At 33.5% G+C, this 21,614-nt stretch overlaps 4 protein-coding genes across 4 annotated transcripts; all 4 read left to right on the top strand.

Annotated features, from left to right (window-relative positions):
- Window positions 1–48: 48 nt before the first annotated feature.
- LOC145314331 (FAM172 family protein homolog CG10038-like) lies at window positions 49–3,705 on the top strand. Its single transcript, XM_080154203.1, has 4 exons — window positions 49–237; window positions 2,206–2,282; window positions 2,865–2,997; window positions 3,535–3,705. The coding sequence occupies exons 1-4, from the start codon at window positions 64–66 to the stop codon at window positions 3,688–3,690; spliced, it is 540 nt and encodes a 179-aa protein (XP_080010329.1). The 5' UTR covers window positions 49–63; the 3' UTR covers window positions 3,691–3,705.
- A 1,560-nt stretch (window positions 3,706–5,265) lies between these two features.
- On the top strand, window positions 5,266–9,455 carry mdlc (RING finger protein mdlc). Its single transcript, XM_080154200.1, has 9 exons — window positions 5,266–5,372; window positions 5,776–5,837; window positions 5,997–6,060; window positions 6,484–6,570; window positions 6,980–7,053; window positions 7,483–7,544; window positions 7,845–7,947; window positions 8,168–8,606; window positions 9,149–9,455. Exons 1-9 carry the CDS (start codon window positions 5,274–5,276, stop codon window positions 9,224–9,226), a joined length of 1,068 nt encoding a protein of 355 aa, XP_080010326.1. The 5' UTR covers window positions 5,266–5,273; the 3' UTR covers window positions 9,227–9,455.
- On the top strand, window positions 9,426–12,681 carry LOC145314330 (heterochromatin protein 1-binding protein 3-like). Its single transcript, XM_080154202.1, has 7 exons — window positions 9,426–9,603; window positions 9,818–9,977; window positions 10,754–10,875; window positions 11,307–11,377; window positions 11,676–11,802; window positions 12,126–12,234; window positions 12,555–12,681. Exons 1-7 carry the CDS (start codon window positions 9,466–9,468, stop codon window positions 12,650–12,652), a joined length of 825 nt encoding a protein of 274 aa, XP_080010328.1. The 5' UTR covers window positions 9,426–9,465; the 3' UTR covers window positions 12,653–12,681.
- Window positions 12,682–13,085: 404 nt separating this feature from the next.
- On the top strand, window positions 13,086–18,663 carry LOC145314328 (heterochromatin protein 1-binding protein 3-like). The gene is made up of 7 exons (XM_080154201.1): window positions 13,086–13,233; window positions 13,694–13,834; window positions 15,096–15,187; window positions 15,458–15,519; window positions 16,082–16,181; window positions 17,523–17,638; window positions 17,980–18,663. Exons 1-7 carry the CDS (start codon window positions 13,101–13,103, stop codon window positions 18,182–18,184), a joined length of 849 nt encoding a protein of 282 aa, XP_080010327.1. The 5' UTR covers window positions 13,086–13,100; the 3' UTR covers window positions 18,185–18,663.
- The last annotated feature ends 2,951 nt before the right edge of the window (window positions 18,664–21,614 follow it).

The following is a 21,614-nucleotide window of genomic DNA, read 5'->3' as shown; positions in this document are numbered from 1 at the left end:
TTGTAGAATATACACACTCTTATTTCCCCTCCCTTACAACTCTGTACACTACAGTCGGGAAGTATGAATAAAGAAAAGCTTAAAATAATATATTTCCTCAGAAAACTAATCATTAATAATGATCTAAGCAAAGGAACTCAGCTACCCTACATAGAAGAGTCCAAGAAGTTAGGACTTGGGGTTGTTGTATTTAATACAAATCAAAACAGTTTCATTGATGAGAGTAATGTTAAGCGGGTAAGTTAATACCTATCCTATTATATAAAGTAATTAAGTTTCTTTGTCTGAAGCTTAACATTTTGATAACTACTGAACCCATTTGGGTCTCCATTTAGGGGAAGCTTTACAGTGGTCTTGGGATGGTTTTAGACTATTTTTCTACCCCTTCTAGTTCAGAGGCCTTAATGCTATTGCCGCATCCACTAGGTAGTTTTATAAATCACAGTGGGATCCAGTGGGACATCCAAAAAATTTAAAATTGACTTTTATCTATCCTAGGAATTAATAATGGCTGTAAGTAGACAGCTAGAAAAGAAATTTTTAAAAAATATTCATTTTTGGCGGATTTATGCCATTTTTTTAAAAGTTAGTGAAAAATTTCTTTTCAGTTTTGATGATTTTCCAGATTTTTTTACACAATTTTTTCAAAGCAACAAAAAATACATTTATGTTCATCTTATGAAAATAATTTTTGATTGAGGTACTTTTCAGATACCTGTACCAATGTCTAATTAAAGAAAAATTTTTAAAAAATATTCTTTTGGTGGTGTAAATTGACATTTTGTGAGAAAATTTCACCAAAAATATTAAAATTTTTAACCCCAAAAAATCAGTTTTCTCTATTTTACCCAAAAACGGCCAGGATGCCCCGGGTTTTGCAATAATAATATTAATATGCAACATGTATTGTGTTTAAAACAGTTTTCATAACCTGGGGCCTCCCGGCCGTTTTTGAGTAATTGAGCATTTTACATTGCATGGTTTGAACAATTTCGTTCTTGTTAATTCGAAATTTTCCCTCGTTAGAGGGGGAAGGAGTCATTTTAGAGCCCAAAGTCATCTCTGCAATGTTTTCTAACTTTTTAAGGCGGAACTTTCTTTACTTATGCATTATTTGCCTCCGGCCAACCGTTTCGCCGTTATTTGCCGCCGTAGGTGTGATTTTTAACGATTTTTGCCATTCTCGCGGTTTTAATGGACATTTAAGGGAACAAGGAGTCCTTAAAAAAAGATGACTTATAAATACTTTTATTTTAGCAATTAAATTTGCTAAATTTCATGTGTTGTGAAAAAAATTGTATTTCTAACTGGTTTTGGTTCAGCAGAAATTCAAATTCGGGGATTAATTATAATATTGCAAAAACATTATATATGCGTCTGAGAGAGACAGAGAAATATACGTTTGAGAGAGAATATAATATAAGCAATTATGTTTATATTCTTATACAAACTTTAAATGAAGATAGCTAGACTTAGAATAAAGGTATTAACACAAAATCAAAAGTGTTATAAAAATTATGTTATTGTTGTTTATATCTGTAAAAAAAACATTAGAAAAATTGCCTTATTAGTGTCCTATTTTACTTATACTGGACCTACCTAAAAATGCCGGGACTCGAACTGGGTGCACCTGACGCTATATTCATGTTCACAAACATTGTTTGCATTGAAGAAATATTTACATAGACGTTTATTTTGTTAAAATATTCCTATCCTAACTAAAGTTATGAAGGTTTATAGATTTTTTAAAAATAGGGTAGCTTCGCTCCTCCAAAACCGCCAGACGTACTTACCAAATGCACATTAGAAGTTAACAGGAGCAAAATTTTGGTTATTTTTGAGTTAAAGCAAAAGAAATTACATCATTTCGTCAAATACAAGCTTTTTTATTGATGTTTACTTTTGTCTACCCTTAATGTCCCGTTTTTTGGCAAAAGATCCCACTGTGTAAATAATATAAAAAGTTTTTGAGTTCCCTTCATTAGAGGGGATTATAGTAAGACACCTGCCATAGATACTCAGGCCAGGTTTAGAAAAAAAATAAAATAAAATAAAACCTTTTTTTCAATGGTTGTATGGGATAATGGGATTCTATTCGTTTTACACAATTTTTAGGTAAATTTCTTTGTTAACCAAAACATTTGATTTAATTTATCTATTAGTTACACTTCAATCTACTTGATATTTAATATTATTTTGTTTTAGAAGATGGCAGGAAGCTCAACTCCTGAAGAGCATGCTCTAACAGTTTGGAATAAGTTTATTGAACCTTCCAAAGCAAAGTAAGTTTAATATAATATTAGCGTAGCTACTCTATTAGTAATTGGACTTGTTTCTTCTCCTTTAACTTGGATCTTGAGGGATAAGACAATGCATGATAAATTGATGTCCATCCTCAATAGCAGAGTTGTGGATCCGGATCCGCAAGGATCCGCATGTTTTTGAGTCCAAGGATCCGGATCCGGATCCTGGGGTATAAATTTTATGGAAAAATCTACCTAAATTAATATAAAATAGTCACTTACAAAGACATTCTCGTGATGAGAGCCAATCTTTAAGGTTTAGGTTCCGACTTAAAAATTAAAAGTATTTTTGACTTCGAGATTAAGGAATAAATATTTTTTGAAAAATTTGGTGATTTTATTTTTATTGTCAAGGATCCGCATACAATCAATGCGGATCCACAACTCTGCTCAATAGTAATGAATAAAATTATCCATTCTGTAGATTTAAATTATTGATAGAAAATTTTTTTAACCAAAAAGAAAAGTACCCAAAGTTTTGAGCCAGTCAATGAGAGAGTGTGATTGTAACACTTTGGGTACCATGATAATTTACAGTTCATGACTGACAAATTTTTCTAGGAATATTGTAATAGTTGCTCACAGTTATGGTGGTGTTGTAACCATGTCGCTAGCAGACGGGGCCAGTCAAGATTTTATGGACAGAGTCAAGGGGATATACTTTACTGACAGTGTTCATTATGGCCTTACAAAGGTAGGTTTTCTTATTAATAATATAGATTTTTTTCAGGGGTATATATTATGCATGGGAATGTGATCTCTGGCTAAAGGAGGGGGGGGGGGGAGGGGGTGAAATGAAAAAATAAAGATTAATGAAAACATCAGCTGATACTATTATCCAGAAAAAAAATTTAAAATCGGACAAAAAACACCAAAGATATGGGGAAATATTTGTAAAATAAGCAAAAACCTACTTATCCTCTTATCTACTAACACAAAAACAATTAGAAATTTAATTTTTAATTAGAAGGGGGGAAGGGCGAAAATGAAATATTTCGCAGCATGGGTAAAATGATTCTTTTTCAGAATATAATACACCCTTGTCTATTTTTGTAATGTTATCTTTTGACTATATCCTAATCCTTACTTTGTTTACCTACCAAAATATATGTCTGTAAATAAGTTTGTTTTATACATAGTAAAAGACTTATTCACTCCAATGAATTTATCATACATTTTATTATCTGAAGAATTGCTTTTTTTTATTGTTAACATATTTTTTTACATTCAGGATAAATCTTTGAATGAACACTTGATACAAATCAGCGAGAACTACAGAACAAGTAGTAAGCCTTTGGGTGAATTGTTGAAGAAAAGTTCCAGTGATGTCACACAATATTCTGCAGGAATGGATATTAGAAATTTTGCGCGATATCTGAAGTATTAAATCAATTTTTAAAGCCATAACACAAATCTCTGAAAGAATAAGAAAGTGTAAACTATATTTAATGTAACCATCTCGTAATCCGTGAGAAAATTGCCTGCAGGATCCAAATTTACCTCTAAAAAATTGCATGGATGTCATTTATCTAATGTACCTAGGTACACATGTCAAGATTTTTTTTCTGTAATTTATAGAATTATTAGAAAAAATTGCATTGATATCATTTATCTAATGAACCTAGGTACACATGTCAAGATTTTTTTTCTGTAATTTATAGACGTAATAAGGTTCCAATTTTCTATTACTGATTGCTAGGTAGATTGTTAATACCCACCAATGTAACCTAAATTAATAAACAAGCATATACCTCTCTGTCCCCCTTACTTTTTAAAGTATTAAAAATCAAAATTAATCCTTTCAATTCAGATAAATTAAATATTTATTATGTCCATAATTATCCTGCAGGTCACACTGTTCATGAGTGGACATCCTGGTCAGCACAGGACACAATATTCAACCAGATAAAACAGGTTCTCAACATTCAATCAGAGAATGGAGATAGAAAGGAAGAATTGAAAACTGAGCTTTAATGTTTGAATAATCCTTTCAATGAAACTTAATTATTCGTTTAGAAAATTTGCTTTATAAGTCAAATATTTGCTTTTGAGACATGAGTATCTTAATGTGAATTATATTACCTATGTATTTTACTAATATTTCTTGTATGAAAGGAGTCCTATAAACAAAAGATATTTCCGTAAAACAGTGGATTGGACTCGTACGAAATTCCCTGTAAATTGCAACCTTTTGATCAACTTGTACACTGACAAACACATACACATCCAATTTTTTGCCATCTAAGTTACTTAAACCTTCGCTTCATAGGCGTCCAAGGGGGGGGGGGTAATGGGGCGATTACCCCCCCCCCATTTAAAATTTACCCCTACCCTGGGGGTGCCGTAGGCACCCACCAAAAATTTTACCCCGGGGGTAAATTTTTGGAGGGGGTATTTACCCCCCCCCCCCAAATAGAAAATCTCTAACAAAAAAAAATTTTGCGCGCTTCGCGCGCATTTTTAATACTACATTTTTGATAAAATTTGTTTACCCCCCCCACAAAAAAAAAAATTTACCCCGGGGGTAAATTTTTTTGGGGGGGGTAACCAAATTTTACCCCTGCCAACAGATTTCAGGGGGGGTAATTACCCCCCCCCCCCAAAGCAAATTTTACCCCCGGGGTAAAAATTTTAGGGGGGGTAAAAAAAATTTGCCATTTTACCCCCCCAAAACCGAATTACCCCCCCCTTAAAAAAATTTTACCCCCCCCAAAATAAAAAGCTTGGACGCCCCTGCTTCGCTTTTATGGGATTTGGTAGGGGGGTTAAAGAACCCACTTAGGTAAAAGGCTAAAATCAAAGTATAACCAATAAATATTTTCTCTGAAAAGCAGCTTAAGTGGTTAATGTAAGTTCAAGACAGACAGACAACGTACTTTTATTGTATTTTATAATTTGCTTAATTCATATACCTAAAGAAATGTGATTCAATTTAATTACAAAATTTTTTTATATTTTTACAGACTAGAAATGAGTGATACAGAAAATGGTGTGGCGGGTAGCTCCAAACAAAATTGTACTTTTACATTTAAACGGAGAAATCGAGGGAGAGGTGGTGCTTCTTTACAGGTCAGAAAACATAATTTTTAAAAGCATAGTTTTCCATATTTAGGGTCTGTCCGTATGTAAAAACGGATAGATCTTATCGTTAATTGGGGTATGTTTGAAGTTTGAATTGGCCTACAGATTTCAATATTAACATGATGATTCCTCTAATAGTAAGGTATGATTTTCAGTATTCTATATTTAGATAATTTGCAATTTTTTATACCTAAATTTTAATATTCTGCTTCTTAAGTACTGACTTTCTACAAGTGTGAATTTTGGTTTGTCCTACATCTGATTTTAAAGCGTAACGAATCTGATAAGCAGTATTAAGTACCTACTCTTTTCAACATCTTTAGTTTAATGTGACGTTTGACCAACTAATAAAATAAAATATAGCTTTTCTCAATTTTCTATTTTTTTTCAGAGTCGACAAAGAAAACAGTCTAGTTCTTCAAGTAGCGAAGGAGAAGATAGTGCTATTGTAAGGTAGATATTTTTACTTTGATTATGCTTTTGGCACACGAACAATCATAATCAAACAGAAAAAAAATTTCGATGGTAAAATATTGCTAATCATTCTTAATTTAAAAGTAGCTTTAATTCCATTATTATGTTTTATTTGTAACAGATTTTTTTGTAATTCAGAGCAGACAAAAGAAAAACATTAAATCCTATGGTACAGAAGAGTGGAAATTTTAAAAAGTTTAAGGTAATGTTTTGAATTTTGAAACATTTTTGTTGTTAGATACCTAGACACTTTCTACCTTTTTTATCTATTATGAAGTTTTTCTTCAAGTATATATTGATAGTTTTTTTTTGTGGGGAAAGAAATTAAATAAAAATAGAATCGATAATTTTGCTTGGATGTTGTACCAGATTCGAATTAAGTGTTCATATGGATAAATACTAAAACCCTATATTCAACCTCATTCCCTTCTCCCTACTAGATGAACAAACTGACCAATAAATGAGGACCATTGTAGCAACCTAAATTGACGACAATCATCCCCTGTCAAAATATCCTCGAATTCTTTTTCCATTAAAAATGGATAAATGAATAATGAATTAAAGAGGAGTTTTCAAAGATTTACCTTAGGCAAAAAGCTTCGTTACTTTGATAAACACTTAACAGGGAAGAGGCAATAATGGAGGGGGTAGCAGCGAAGAAGATGAATCAAATCTCAAGAAGAGCACACAGCTACTCTATCAGTCTACAGGAATTTATGCATTACTTTTAAACTTACTTTAAATCAAGAGAAAAAGTGAATAATAGTGGACATTTCCAAAAACACACAATTTTAACTTTTATTGAAATTGTATTTTAAATATAGACACCAAAAGAAAGAAAAAAATATTGAATAAAATATAGAAACCGGTTCTCAGTCATACTGAAAAATCATGTCAATCATCGTATTACAGACAATATTCCACAAATATTGAAATTAAATCATAAATTTGAAATGCGGCCTCTCGGGGCTATCAAAACTCGTTTTAATCTTTTATTTTGATATCCACGGAAAGCTGTCGTGTCTATGAAACGATTCGATAAACAACTAATACATTATGAAACTTAATAAGTAAAGAGATAGAACAATGGAGTAATGCCTAAATAAAATAAAACTACAGGAGAGAAGATAGAAAAGAATGACCAGAATGCCACAGCCACTAGAAATATAGATACAGAAGAATCTAAAGATGCCAGGTAAGTCAAATTTAGTTTGTCTGTTAGTTTGTTGTTATTGTCACTGCATGCCATTAATATGATATATTCATTACGAATAAATACATGAATATGTAATATATGTAAATGTACCTTCTTTATTTTATGAAAATTAGTCAGAATATCAAAAAATTACCCTCAATTTGGTTTCTTAATGTAACTTATTCAAGGACGTCCAAGGTTTTTTTTTTGGGGGGGGGGGAAGTAAAATGATTGCTTTCAGAGGTTGGAAGGGGAGTGTAAACTAATATGTAATTCCAAAAATGTTGGAGGTTCAAAATTTGTTTGGGGGGGAGGGGGGGGTTCATGGTTAAAATACCCTTTATACCCTTCCCATGAAAGAACGTTCCTAATCTCAAAACAAAGTCAGTTTAGTTTGTATGTGAAGTCAACATAAGTTTGTTTATTTAGAGCTATAAACGAGCGAGCAGAAGAGGTTATGAAAGAAACTCAGGGCAAAGAAGATGATAAGGAAAGGATTAATAAATAAGTAAATGGATTATGTCAAAGTGGTAGATTCACGAAATGCATTTGAACTTGAATTTAGGAAACCGAATAGGTATTTTTCTACTACAATGGTTAATGCTACATTTAAAGGGCATATATTTGAACGAATTTCAGTTTTCTACCATGTTGTTTTAAAAATATTAATAGGTACTTGAAAATTACATTCTTATGATACATGCAAATTGGAAATGTCACGTTTTAACAAAAACAAATAATTTGTATCTAATTGCTTTGCAATTTACTTATTTTTATCCTTGATTACTAGGTATATAGAGGTCTAGCTAATTACAACCAGTATATAGAAAAGAAAGAGTCATTGGTTGGTAAACGGTTAACCATCAAACCCATTAGAGCCCCAACAAATATTAGGTAAGCAATATTTTTGGTGAACAGTCTATTTTTTTGATTTTATGTGTACTATTGAATCATCTGATTGATTTGAAACTTATTGTATATTTTGGAATACCTAATCTTTCTAGAAAAGTGTACAGTATATTTTTAAAAATAAGTTGGGAATCCATGATCCATCATATCTTAGCTTAGTAAATATTTTTAAAGATTAAATTTTGAAGATAATATTTGTTTTTAGGTCTACAGTAAGATGGGATTACGAGCCCATGATATGTAAAGACTTTAAGGAGACCGGTTATTGTGGTTTCGGCGACACCTGTAAGTTCATGCACGACCGGTCGGACTACAAACACGGCTGGCAAATGGACAAAGAGTTTGAGGCCGGTGAATACGAGGAGTCAGACGAAGAAAAATACGTCGTTTCGGATGACGATGAATTTCCTAAAAAATGCGGCGTCTGCCGTAAAAATTTTGTCAACCCTGTTGTGACTAAATGTAAACATTACTTTTGTGAAAGATGCGCGTTGGATCATTATAAAAAGTCGCAAAGGTGCGCGCTTTGTAACGTACAGACGGGTGGTATGTTCAATCCTGCGAAGGATCTGATGGAAAGGATGGCCAAGTGGGCTGCGGAGGGTAAAGAGATGGATAGCAGTGAAAGTGATGATGATGAAAGGAAAATATATTTATAATTAGAATTGTCCTATCAATTTAAAACTTTACCTAGCATGACAATTGCTACAACATTTAGAGTACAATGAAGATGACATAGTAACTCTACAATCATTACTATAATATATCCGTATACCTATCCATTTTATTTAAATTTTAATAATTATAGGACAAGACAAAGAATAAGAGTCAGACTGGCAAAAACGAATTAACGCCATTTTGATTTTATTTAATATTCAAACTTCATTCGCCCACTCAGAAAATAATTGGATTTAAAATTGACTGCGTTTTTAAGATGTATCTGAACCTTTGTTTTAGAATTACTGACAACTGCATGTGCGCCCCTAGAATTAAGGGTAAGGGGGAGTTGGCAAAAACTAAAGATAGCGAAAAACCATCTCAGGGCCTATATGAAGATTCCCTAAAATGTAGTACTTAACCGATTTCGTGATAATCTAGATCTGAACAGTTTCTCAATAAACTTTATATTGTTACAATAAACAATGAGATAACACAAAATTGTAAATATATAAATTTTGTAATCAGGCTACCTGACGAATCTGTACCTACCATACCAGAAGACGATCCTGATTACTATGGAAAAGTTCATGATCCTCATACATAGAACAAAAAATAATAAACACTGAAATCCGATAGTGGAATGTATCTTTTAAAAGTTTATTTTCATAATTCTCCTTTCTGTTAAAAGTTGATACCTACCTAGTAAAAGTATATATTTTATATCTATAGTTTTTTTTCTTACCCAACCCAGTTAAAAAGTTTTTTAGATTTATATTGCCTAGATACCTTAACAAAACAAACAAAAATTATATGTAATGCAAAATATTTACAGATACCCCTAAAATGACAACAGTCCGTAAGAAACAGATCTCCCAGGAGATGGAGAAAACAGCTGCAGAGACTGACAAAGCAGCTGCCGCAGCTGAGGAAGTGACTACCACCACTGTACCTGATTCTACCTCAGATATGAAAGAAGAAAAGGTAGGTTGCTAATTTCACTTCAATGAAACATGGACCATGGGGGGAGGGAAAAATAAAGAATTTTGTAGCCGGGAAAAAAAAAATCTTGTGCAGAATATACACCTCTGTCTAGATGTCCTTTAAAATGTGATTTTAAGATAAAAGAAAAAAAAACACAATATCCTTAGCAGGAGTAAAAAATATTTCTATTTATATTTAAAAATATACAAATTAGGCCGTAAATGGAGATTCTGGAGTAGAATCTGCTGACGATAAGAAGGAAGACTCCGCTGATAAAAAAGATGGCGAAGATAAGGCTGCGCCCGATGCAAAGAAGAAAAAAACTCCCAAAAAGAAAGAGAAAAAAGTTGCAGAACCAGTACAAAATGGCGAAGGTAATAAATATTTTTTTTCACGAAATTGGCTAGAATGTAAAGATACAGATTTGAGTAGGTATTTTAAAAACTAAGTAATTAAAAATTAGCAGCTATGTTCAGTAGTTCAAACAGACAAGATTATGATAACATTACGTGTAGATGAAATTTTATTGCAGAAATTCCATGCATGTAAACCGTTGGGCTGTAAAATTACACTGGTTTTATAATTTATTCTTTGACTTAAAAACTTTGGGCACTTTTACTTAATTTTGATAGGTTGGTTCAAATATAGCAGTATCCAAACTTTTCGACCAATAATTTGTAACTACAGAAGCAGTAATCTTGTTGATAATCATTTGTGTTGTATATCCATAATACAAAGTAGCTTGATGTCTGTCTGTCTGTCCGTCCGTCTGTCTGAAGCTTAAGATCTCGGTAACCACTGAACCGATCGGATTCTACTCTTCAGGTAATATACCTACTAGTCCTGTGGTGGTTTTAGGCTATTTTCTTGGGCGGTGAGACATCCCCAACCCCCCCAAAAAACAAAAAATTCCCCCCCCCCCCATTTTTTTTCTAGAACATTTCCTTGGTCTTTTTTTGCAGAACATTCCCTTGGTCCTTTTTTTTGCAGAACATTTCCCTGGTCCATTTACGAATTTTGTCTTAATTTTTTTTTATCACCTCTTGGAGCAAAGCCCCTAGAGGCTAGGGGCGAAGCCGCTAGTTGATTTATATTCCATTGTCTTATCTCTTAAGAATACATAAATGAAAATTATTTGTTATATTTTTAGAAAAGCCTGCTGGCGAAGAAGGCAAGGAAGGAGAGCAGAAAGAGGTGAAAAAAGAAGTAAAGAAAACCATTCCAGCCTGGGCATCCATCAATAAAAATGCACAAGATAAACTCCCTAAAAATGTAAGTACAAAAATATACCATTAGTTTTAGATAAACACAGAGTTGACAATTTTTCACCAATATCAAAATAAAAATCATAAAATTATTACCAGTTTAGTTTTGTTAGCCCCGGGCCTTTGTCGGGAATAACAAAACTAGTTTTGATTTTATTATTTTTCATTTTGATATTCGTAGAAAAATGTTTGTAATGCAATGCAATACTTGATTTTTCAATATGGCTGAGAACCATTTCTGATGCACCGGATATAAATCGGCCTTGGAGCCATACTGAATAACAGTTTGCAAGATTTACCTGCCAAAAAAGATATTTCGGCTAAATGCATTTAAAATATTATTTTGCCGCATATAATCGAGAAAAAAATTCCATAGGTATAGCTTTTAAAATACAAAGACTTAAAAATCATGCAATTGTGTTAATATTAATATTTTAGATGAAGATAGAATCTAAGACAAGCTTGGTTGATCAGATTGTTCATGCTATCAAAGAAACTGCGGATTCTAAGTAAGATATCATTAGTGTATAATATCTTCAATATCCACATCCAGGGAATGTTCGTTTGTCTGTCGTTCTGAAGCTTACTTACTCAATGTCAGAAGATTTTCTTATTTTATTACTGTACAGAAATAATGGATTTAATATTACTTGGATCTTACACCAGATTTTCATATACTGTAGCTGGCTAAAATAACAATTCACGCCATCCCCTCCCCACCTACTGGGTGAACGAACTGACCAAAAAATGATGTTTTAACCTAATTATTAAATATATATTAGTAAATAATATTTCTTAAAATTTTAGGGGCATCTCTTCTGTAAACACAATTCGTAAGTACCTGTTGGCCAACCATAACCCAGATATGAAGAAGTTCCAGTTCAAGAAAGCCATGCAGAAGGCCTTGGATAAGAACACCATCAAACAGACTTCGGTAAGATTGGCTTCATATTTTTTAAATAGTGCAAGATTAGGGGTTTGATGTAAACGATGTTGATTCAAGTTGTATATTTTTAATAATTTCACCCCATCAGAGGGTAGGAGGGGAGGTAAGAAATTCAAAATAAGGAAATAATCCGTAGTTTTACTATTTAGAGAGGGGGGGGGGGAAGTGTAATAGGTAAATATTGGGGGAAATAAAATCCCTTAAAAATTAAGTGAATATTATTTTTTTGTTTTTACATTTTTTTCTTTAATATTTAACATGTTGTTTCTTTTTTTAATAAATATTTGTATTTGTAATGTCATATTTACCAGGGCAAGGGAATATCTGGCTCTTTCCGTGTAGACACTGCTGGAATCAAGAAGGCGTCAGCTGCAGCTGCCAAGGCTGGCGGCAAAGGCAGCAAGGCTCCACCTCCTTCAAGTAGGTTTTGATATAAAGTACACATTTGTTTTGAAATAGTGTTTTTGTCACTAGTCGCTTCGCCCTTATTATCTAAGGTCTTTATATTCGCAAAAATGACAGAAAAAAAGCACAAAACCATAAAAACACTAAAAAACGTCATGGAAATAACCGAAGTTGCGTGTTTCATCATAGCTTTTGAAAGGTTATTTTAGGTTAGGTTAAGTTATAAAATATGCCCCGCAGGGGGATAGAAATAGGAGCAAAGCTACTGTGAAAATACGATGAAACTCGCAACCTCGTTTTCTTTCCATGATCCAACTTTTCTATTATGTTTGCAGAGAGCCTGGAAGATATAATGCCAGATGTATTCACCTGGGTCACCTACCCCAAGGAGGCCTCCATCACCCTGATCAGGAATATACACATACACGCTTAAGCGCATTGTCCTGCATTTTTTTTCAATTATAAGGAGATGATTTTGAATATGGCTTGGCTAACCTTTATTTATCATATTCTACAAAAACATTTAAAGGTCCACTACTCCTAGTACTCCAACTCGTTAAATGCACTTCATGTACCTAACCAACCGTAATTATAGTAACAATAATAAAAATAGATAGGGAGAGTTTTAATGAGCTATTTATTACACTAGTTCCGAAGTTTTAAAATAAGGTCTGTTATTCGTTGGCTTCATAACTTTGCGGACTTTTATTGAATTTGTTAGGTTGGTTTATTAATTTGAATGTTTGAACGTTTCAACCACTTATTTTAATATACAGAAAGTTTGACCATTGGGGATGTACATTAGTTTATAGACCATTGTCTTGTCCCTTTAGATCCCTGAGTAAAATACAATTTTTTACCCATTTTATATCTTTGTGTATATGCCACAATGTATGTTGTATTTGATTAGAAAATATTTGGGTGAGCATCACTCTGATCTCAACACTGATGGAGATCCATTCAAGAAAGCTATTGAGGGTGGCATTGCTAAGAAACAGCTGGATAGGATTTCAGGTAATCATCAATACAGCAAAGTAAAAGAATAGAGTGGGCATGTGCTATATGTAACTCTACTCTCATTATTATGGCCTTGTCCCGATTGTGTAATGGTTCTTTTATATCAGCTAATAGCGAGCATCGGAAAAATGAACAGCTAAACACAGCCGAGTCGACTCCCTGCAAAAGAACTAAAAGCAATTTGGTCGCAGACGAAAAGGGTCTCTGCCGCTTGGGGCCGGTAGTTGTCTGGATTATACATATATACTTATTTATTTATTTTCCATACAGCATAGATTGAAAACATTAGTATAGAAGATAAGTATTCCATATATTCGGATGAGGCTACATTTGTTGCTTATGCTATCTTTAGAATATTTAATAAGAAGTGTAGAGGGGTAGTTATTTGTCTGCCATTATCATTTCCCTTCCTTTTTAACAGAAACAAAATAAATGAATAATATCCATTATAATAAAGGTAAAGGAATGAGTGGAACCGTGGCGCTGGTTGATGGTGCCAACAAGAGTGGCGCCAAGTATGAAGATCCTATTGAGAGTGCTATCATTGCTATGAATGAACCCAAGGAGTGCAGCATCAATAAACTTAGAGATTATCTTAGTAAGCTTTACATTTTTAAAGACGAAGCTTTTTCTATAATTAGGGTCACTGGGTCTGTCCATAACGGATAGATTTTATCGTTGGTTTAGTGTTAGAATTGTCCTATCGATTTAAATTTTAGTATGGTGATTCCTGTAACTGACCTCTCAAACTTCGAACACTACAAATGACAGAGTTAATTTGATTAAGGTCCTCTAATGTCCTATTAAAAACTCTAAACATTATAGGCAGGGTCTATCTCAAAGATTTCAAGTACATATACAGGGTGCACCACATAAAACCGGACTTTTTTTAATTTGTAAACAAATGAACATAAAATCGTCAATTTTAAAGATTTTATTAAATTTTAAAATCTGGGAAGCAAACTAGGTATATGACTATTAGATCATTCAATAAAATCGCCGCCAGGATCAATCACCGCCTCCACCCGCCTCCTCAACCGCCGGCAGGCCCAGGTCAAAATTTACCTGTCCAAGCTGGCGAAGATCTCCTTGATAGTGGCAATAAGGGAGGTCTTTATGGTATGGGCACGTCTATTGGTGCATACTTTAAAGTAGCTTCAGGCCAAAAAGTCACTTGAATTAAGATCGGGCTGCTGGGAGGCCCTATTTCCTTAGAAAAGTGAGTAACTGCAGGATCCAAATTCACCCAACTTTCAAACTGCCCTTCTACACGGCGGCTCTCATTTGGGCTACAGTTGAGCTAGAACGGCGTTCTATACCTTTTTGAAATGGCATGAAGATTCAGCTAGGGTTGTCAACGCAATCTATAGTCTAAAATGAGTTTTTAAGTTCCATATGGGTCTCTAACGTCGAGAATCGAGAAATTTTCACGATTTTACACGATTTTTGACGTTTTTGACATCTCTAAATCTGCCACGTTTCACTTTGCCGGAGTACTACAGCCAAGCCATTTTAGATAAAGAGCTGTAGTTTTTTCTAGTGTCTTACTTATGTATCTAACAGTATCCCCAGCAAGTTGCATAACTCTACCTCATCTACGAATGGGCTGAGGTCCGATTTAGTGGGCCCTAGTCGAGAATCAATATTATACCACCAGCGCATTTCGAATCTGCCTTGTTGAACATAAGCGCGGCCAGCTTGGAGTACAAGCCCATCTTTGTCCAATGATTTTTTTGTGCTAAAAGGTCATTACCTAGGCTTTTTATAGTGGGGTCAAACGTCCTGATTGGTCAAGTAGTTTTGACGCTATGGCCGTTTAAAAAAAGTCCGGTTTTATGTGGCGCACCCTGTATATTAAGGCGTGTATCACCCTGAGTACAATACTGACAACAGACCTCTCAAGTTGAAGAACTGTCTGGACAATATGGAGGCCAAGGGCTGGATCACCAGGGTAAGCTTGCAATTTATTTAGGTTGTGATATAATAGAGAGTAAAGAGTTTTGATTATTAGTTGGCTGAAATGTGATGGGACTTTAGGTAATTAAATCCTGATAGGTTTGTAAAAAAATCAATATCCACTTTTAGTATACAGAAAGGATAGACACCATTTTAATGAAATTTAAAAAATGTCCTAATGTTTTTTTTAATGGTCTCTTAAATTCATAGTCCATGTCCAATTCCATTTGTATACCTTATTGAAAAAAAAAATATGTTTATTTAGATATCTGGCAAAGGTTTCTCAGGAACATTCCGTCTCAACTATCCATACTATCCTTCTCCCAAGTAAGTTTATAATATGATAATGAATATAGAATATATGGAAGTTGCGAGAGATTACGCATACCCTGATAAAATGTTGCTCCAATAATTTGTCCAATAGTTTAGAACTGTATTAGCAACCTAAATTCACGACAATATTTACGTATTCTATATCCATTAATAAGACTTAATCTGAGGCATTTGCGTAAATGGTGGTGTGTCTACTTACTGTCTAGCTGGGGAGATGTTTGGTTTGAATCTGAACCAAATATTTTAGTACTAGTTACGTTAAAAATAGTACATCTTGCTGCTATGTCTATCGCGTGACACTAATAATAGGAATTTAAGACAAAATCCTTGCTATCAAATAGTTGAATATCAATTGGCTTTTAATTGGGTTACTATTCCTAAAGAGGCACCCATTTCTTTGTTGTACAAATGCATAAATACTATGTGAATGTTGTTTGAATTCTAAATAAAATTGGACATACTTCCCCTTGGGTTCATACTACGTAACTTTTTATTGTAGTAATCGTATTTAATATTGATACGTCCCTTATTGAAATTAACATCCTTGTTATTGTAGACAACTGTGGGGAGATGATTTTAAGGAGGAAAAGAAATCCAGCGGTGGAGAATCCAAGAGTAAGAAAAGGAAGATTACCTACAAGGATGATTCGGATGAGGTTAGTTAACTAGATAAGGCAATGGAATATTTGCATGTCTGTCAGTGTATTGGAATTATTATTACTTGGAACTTACACCAGATTATCATGTACACTCAAATAAAGGGAAACCTGTAGCGGGCTTAAATAAAGGCCCCCCACCCTTTCTCCCTTCCTCTCCCTTCCTATTGGATGAACGAACTGACCAATATAAGTTAATGTAAATAGTAACCTAATTTGACGACAATTTTTAACCTGTCATAATATCCACGTATTGTGTCTATATTGTCTAGTGTCTGGAGTCTTACGTCAGTGGCTAAATGGTAGTTTCCATCAAAATACATAGCGGTTATAGAAACCCCTCCGCTTTTTTAAAATAAATGTGAAATAATGAAGTAGGCATAGACGTCCAAGGGCTGGGTAAAGTGGGGATTACCCCCCCCCCCCCCAAACGAATTTGGGGGTGCAAAATTTTGTTCATTTTACCCCACCCATTTAAAATTTACCCCTACCCTGTGGTTGCCGTAGGCACCCGCAACCATATAGGAGGGGGTATTTACCCACCCAAAATTGTTTGGGTATTTACCCCCCCCCCCCCCCAAACAATTTTGGGTGGGTAAATACCCCCCCCCCATTCGCGCGCATTTTTAATACTAAATAATAAATATATAATCAAATTTAAATTAACCCCCCCTTCCAACAGATATCAGGGGGGTAAAAATTTTGGAGTGTGTAAAAAAAATTTGCGGCGAGCTTCGCGCGCCATTTTACCCCCCCCCCCCCCCCAAAAAAAAAAAAAAAAAAAACGAATAACCCCCCCCCCCCTTAAAAAAAATTTTACCCCCCCCCCCCCCCCCCAACAAAAAAAAGCTTGGACGCCCCTGGAAGTAGGGGTAGTTTTTCGTTTGTTAGTTTTTTTGGGGGTATGTTATGGTGGGAACATTGAAAGGTAGCCCCGCAGGAAGAGGATCCGTAGGGTTAGGTCCCACCTCAGGCGTTATGTAGGCATACAGAAGAAAAAAACTTGCTCTTATCTTTTTAATCTATTTCAAAAATGTGGGATTGGGGTGTTTTACGGTCGATAGGCACAACTTAAAGAAAAAAAGTATCCAATCCATCAATTTTTGTCATTTATTATTTCTTCTCCCACTTTTTTGGGGGGTCTACCTTTGTATTTTCTTATACTGCCCCCAAAATCAGCTGAAATTACGATAAAGGGGGACATTTTTTGTGCGTGTTTTCCGTATCGGTGTGTGTTTTAAGACTTTAAAATTTTAGATTTTTAAAAACTAATTCAGTTGTTAGTTATAGCTGGATTTTATGTAAACAAATTCTTAATCTACAATTATGTGTACTATTAAGGATGAGAGCTCGGAGGAGGAATCTGAAGATGAGGATGAGGAAGTGATGCCCACCCCCAAGAAAAGGGGAGCAGGTCCCGCCAGGAAACCTCAAACTGTTTGGAACCCTAAATTCAGGTATGTCTGTTTTTGTAGTTGACTTTTCTTGCTTAACAATATTGCTCTATGTGTTCTTTTGTGAAGGTTAAGTTATTAATTGTTTGTTTTATATATAAATTTAAAAACACCATCACCTAAAAAGGGGAGCAGCACCTTCCAAAAATATTATTCCTAATTAAATGTATTAAAATTCGTTATATTGGCCATAGAAAAATTTAATTTTATCAAGTTCCTGTTGGACAAAACAAACTTGCATGAAAATCAAAAAATTTTTGGGTAAATGAAACACTTGTTTACGGTATCTCATCTTAAATCTTTCCCTCTTTCCATCTTTATATAACTAAAAATAAATTTTGCAGGGCTTCTAACCCACCTCCGCCCAAGAAACTGCCGGCCAAGAAAGCGTCTGGAGCCGCTAAGAAAGGAGCTGCCGCCAAAAAGAAAGGCGGCAAGGCTGCCGCGAAGAAAAAGGCTCCTGCCAAGAAAGCCGCAGCCGGTAAAAAGGAGCCCGCCGTTGTGGTTGCTAAGAAATCAGGTCCTGTTGCGAGAAAGTCGAGAGCTTGAATTTCTGTTGGAAATTCAAAATTAAGTTTTAAGATTTTAATTTTTGAATTCCACAAATTTTCATAAAATAAAATACAAGTTTATTTTTCTCAAACTATCTACCTATACATAAAGTAAAATATTGTAATATTGCTTCAGTTGTTATGTTCCTTTTTTTAAGGATTCTGCTTTTAAGAAAATTATTTGTTTTTTTTATAAAATAAATTGTAAAATAGATCAATTTCAATATAAATTTTTTCTCTTTTTTAATTTTTGTACAGTTGACTGTATTTTTAACAATTTTTGTGCATTTTTCTGGTTTTTGGACGTTTTATGTATATTTAATGTGTACCTTAATATAATGTAATCATAAAGTAAATTTTTAAACTTTCTCTAATTGTATATATTTTGAAAAAAGTTATAAAAAAATTTAAAATGTTGTTTTTTTCTTGTTGAATTGTATTTTTTTGTTTGGTTTGTCTAATAAACGTTTGTATTTACCTAATTTGTTTTATTTTTAGTAGTGCAGCTAATTTACAATTTGGGTATGTCCGTCAGTTCATATATTCCTATGTGGAAGATCCATTACATGGGCCAAGTAAACAAATACTCAAGTAATGATTTCTACAAAATATGGTTCTAATACACATTTCCATTTAAACATATTTGCCATGTATCTTAACGAGCTCATTGCAAAGCTACTCAATAATTTTGAAAGTCTGCCTGTATATAAATAAAGATAATGTATGTCAAGATTGTTGGTGATGATTCCCCTAGCTTACTAATAGCATCGATCGCTTTCATTCATTGTTAGATTTTGTAAGTCTTTCTGTCTATGAGATAAAGGCTTAATTTTGTTGTGAATATATTTCTGGATGGACAATATCTTCACATTTAATAATTCTGTCTGTCTGTCAAAAGTTAATTTTCTTAAGAATGTTTTCATACTAGTTAATTTATTATTTCCTTCTATAAACTAATCTTTGTTGGATAATGTTTTGGATCTACTGCAGTTCACGGTAAAATATTGCTGTCAAGCAATATTTCCAAAAATCTATGAATTTTAAAGGCTGCTAGCTGCCAAACGACTGAACGTACAGATCATACCCGCACACCATTTTAAGCGGCATAAGAAGGCCTACAAATAATCTGAAATAGCCAAGATCAAATTATGCACAAGGAAAGCTTCACTGAAGAAAAAACGCGTAAAATAGGTCTTTTTCGCGCAATTCTCTGCACTGCGAGATAATTATGCATTATTGATTTATGGCTATTCCAGATTATTTGTAGGCTTTCTTATGCCGCTTAAAATGGTGTGCGGGTATGATCTGTACGTTCAGTCGTTTGGCAGCTAGCAGCCTTTAAAATTCATAGATTTTTAGCAATATTCGTTACCAGCAATATTTTACCGTGAACTGCAGTAGATCCAATGTTTTTATTCAATTTAGTCTATTTCATAATAATTCTATTAAGCTTGTTACAAATTATCTTGAAATTTAATTACTTTCCTTCCTTATTAGATAGTTTCCTAAGCTATAGTGCCCCTGATAGTGTCATATTAACTTTGTGTACAAATAAGTTTCAGAAATGTAAGGAAAGGTAACTTGATAATTAATACAAAACAGAGACGTGCATAAGGAGAGTGTATCCACCCCCTCTCTAAAATAACGGGGTATGTAAACCTCTACAATTACTTTTGAGCATGTTGATTGTGTAGGCCAGGGGTTTGACTTTAAGGGAGAGGGAATGAATCCAACCCTCTGAAAATAATAAAACACCCCGCCCTTTTGTTGAATAAATTACAGCCTTCTCTTTTTTGTTTTAAAAGGGGTGTCAAAATTTCCCGGCGAAAACCCTTTTTCGCCATTGCTCATTTTTGAAGTTAAATTTAAAAAGCCGAACTTTGTGGGATAAAAAAAATCGGCAATTGAAGGGACATTATTATGTAAATCATACTTGTTTGGAAGTATTGGCATGAAGACTTTGGGGACTTATTTAAACACTTCTATATTTCTTTTCTTGAACTTTGTGTCAATATATTTCTTTTCTAAAGATATTATAAAAAAATTATTTCAGAGCAGTAACGGCCAAGCTATCAAGAAATTGAACTGTGACACTAAGATATTTATTACATTAGAAACAGCCTGATATTGATGGGGTGTGACTAGGGGGAATTATTTTGGGCACATGTCATGAAATTTGATTCCAAACTATTCTATATTCATAATCTTTACATTATTTATCATTTTAAATAATACACAAGGAGAAGTATCTAAGTAACAAAAGAAAATAAAAATTACTTCAAAATGACTAGTTGAGCAAAGGACCTCATCCCCCTTATTTTGAAATAAATAAATACCTAGGGAAGTTTTTATTTTATTTTTTTATTAAAGGTTATTTTTTATTAGGCAAATGGAAAAAGACCAACCCATTCCTTATTTTCAAAATAAAGGGTTAGGTGGTTACAGTGCTCGATTGAAGCCTTAAGGGAAAACACCATAGAACCCATGCGATTGGAAGGTCAAACTAAGATCATTCTCCCATGCTCTCCGTACTTAATTAAGTAGGCTAAAGTAGGTGGAAGCATGTTTTTCCATTTTAAAATATGATTTAATGTTTATTAGTTGTTGGGTATCCCCCTAGTCCTTTCTAATGGGGCATAGCTACTTTTAAACTTTAAATAGGAGATTTAGAAAATTATATCAAACAAATAAAATTCTTTTTTATAAATAAACTTTATTTCCAAGTTGTATTTGCTGTAGATAAACAATCTGTCCATCTAAAGAAGTTTCGGAAGCCTCTATTCAATCAATCAATCAATCAATGGACGGCTAAACTTTTTTGGTGATTATCAAAATGTTGTTTACGCTATCAGCAGGAATTAGGCCAGTATTCTGAAATAAAGAGAAATTAAAATCAAATTATATTTTGATAAATTGAATGTATGTTTTAAAGGAACAGAAGTGCTTTTACACAAAGTACCTTTATGAGCATTGCACCTCCACCCCTGATTTTGAAAAAAAAAGTAATGTAAGGGGGTTAAGCGGTAGTATTTTTTTCATTTGTTTGAATATTACTTTAGTTTAGGTTCTGTTAGGTTATACTGGGAGCTGAGTAGCCCCAAAGAGGTTAGCTTGTAATTTGGATGCGTTGCTAATGGACATTCTAAAAATCTACTTATTTAATAATAATGTTGTAATTGAAAATCCTATTTAAAAATCCATAATTTAAATGATCTACGGATGTTAAATTTGAATCTATATTTGTTACATGAAAATTAATAGGACATACACTTAAAATAATCAATAATTGAACAATGACAATTATTTCCATAAGTAACACAGTTCAAAAAAATAACAGTAAACCGTAATACAGTTTTAATATAAAAGACAATAATCTAAAAATCCGTGTAAATAGAATCTTCTTACGTTATTATAATACTCGATGCTGC

Source organism: Acartia tonsa, chromosome 3 (assembly GCF_053477335.1).
Source record: "Acartia tonsa isolate MP-2025a chromosome 3, ASM5347733v1, whole genome shotgun sequence".
In the NCBI taxonomy this organism is placed as follows: Eukaryota; Metazoa; Arthropoda; class Copepoda; order Calanoida; family Acartiidae; genus Acartia; species Acartia tonsa.
The sequence above is the reverse complement of the archived record's forward strand: the minus strand, read 5'-3'. Positions and strand labels throughout refer to the sequence as shown.

Coding starts and splice junctions, on each gene's coding strand:
- LOC145314331 (XM_080154203.1), top strand. CDS start 64: ATGAATAAAGAAAAGCTTAAAATAATATATTTCCTCAGAAAACTAATC. Junction 238..2,205: donor ATGAGAGTAATGTTAAGCGG/GTAAGTTAATAC, acceptor ATTTTGTTTTAG/AAGATGGCAGGAAGCTCAAC. Junction 2,998..3,534: donor TTCATTATGGCCTTACAAAG/GTAGGTTTTCTT, acceptor TTTTACATTCAG/GATAAATCTTTGAATGAACA.
- mdlc (XM_080154200.1), top strand. CDS start 5,274: ATGAGTGATACAGAAAATGGTGTGGCGGGTAGCTCCAAACAAAATTGT. Junction 7,054..7,482: donor GAAGAATCTAAAGATGCCAG/GTAAGTCAAATT, acceptor TTGTTTATTTAG/AGCTATAAACGAGCGAGCAG. Junction 8,607..9,148: donor AAAGTGATGATGATGAAAGG/AAAATATATTTA, acceptor TTTGTAATCAGG/CTACCTGACGAATCTGTACC.
- LOC145314330 (XM_080154202.1), top strand. CDS start 9,466: ATGACAACAGTCCGTAAGAAACAGATCTCCCAGGAGATGGAGAAAACA. Junction 11,378..11,675: donor AAAGAAACTGCGGATTCTAA/GTAAGATATCAT, acceptor TTAAAATTTTAG/GGGCATCTCTTCTGTAAACA. Junction 11,803..12,125: donor ACACCATCAAACAGACTTCG/GTAAGATTGGCT, acceptor CATATTTACCAG/GGCAAGGGAATATCTGGCTC.
- LOC145314328 (XM_080154201.1), top strand. CDS start 13,101: ATGCCACAATGTATGTTGTATTTGATTAGAAAATATTTGGGTGAGCAT. Junction 15,520..16,081: donor CCATACTATCCTTCTCCCAA/GTAAGTTTATAA, acceptor TTGTTATTGTAG/ACAACTGTGGGGAGATGATT. Junction 17,639..17,979: donor GTTTGGAACCCTAAATTCAG/GTATGTCTGTTT, acceptor TAAATTTTGCAG/GGCTTCTAACCCACCTCCGC.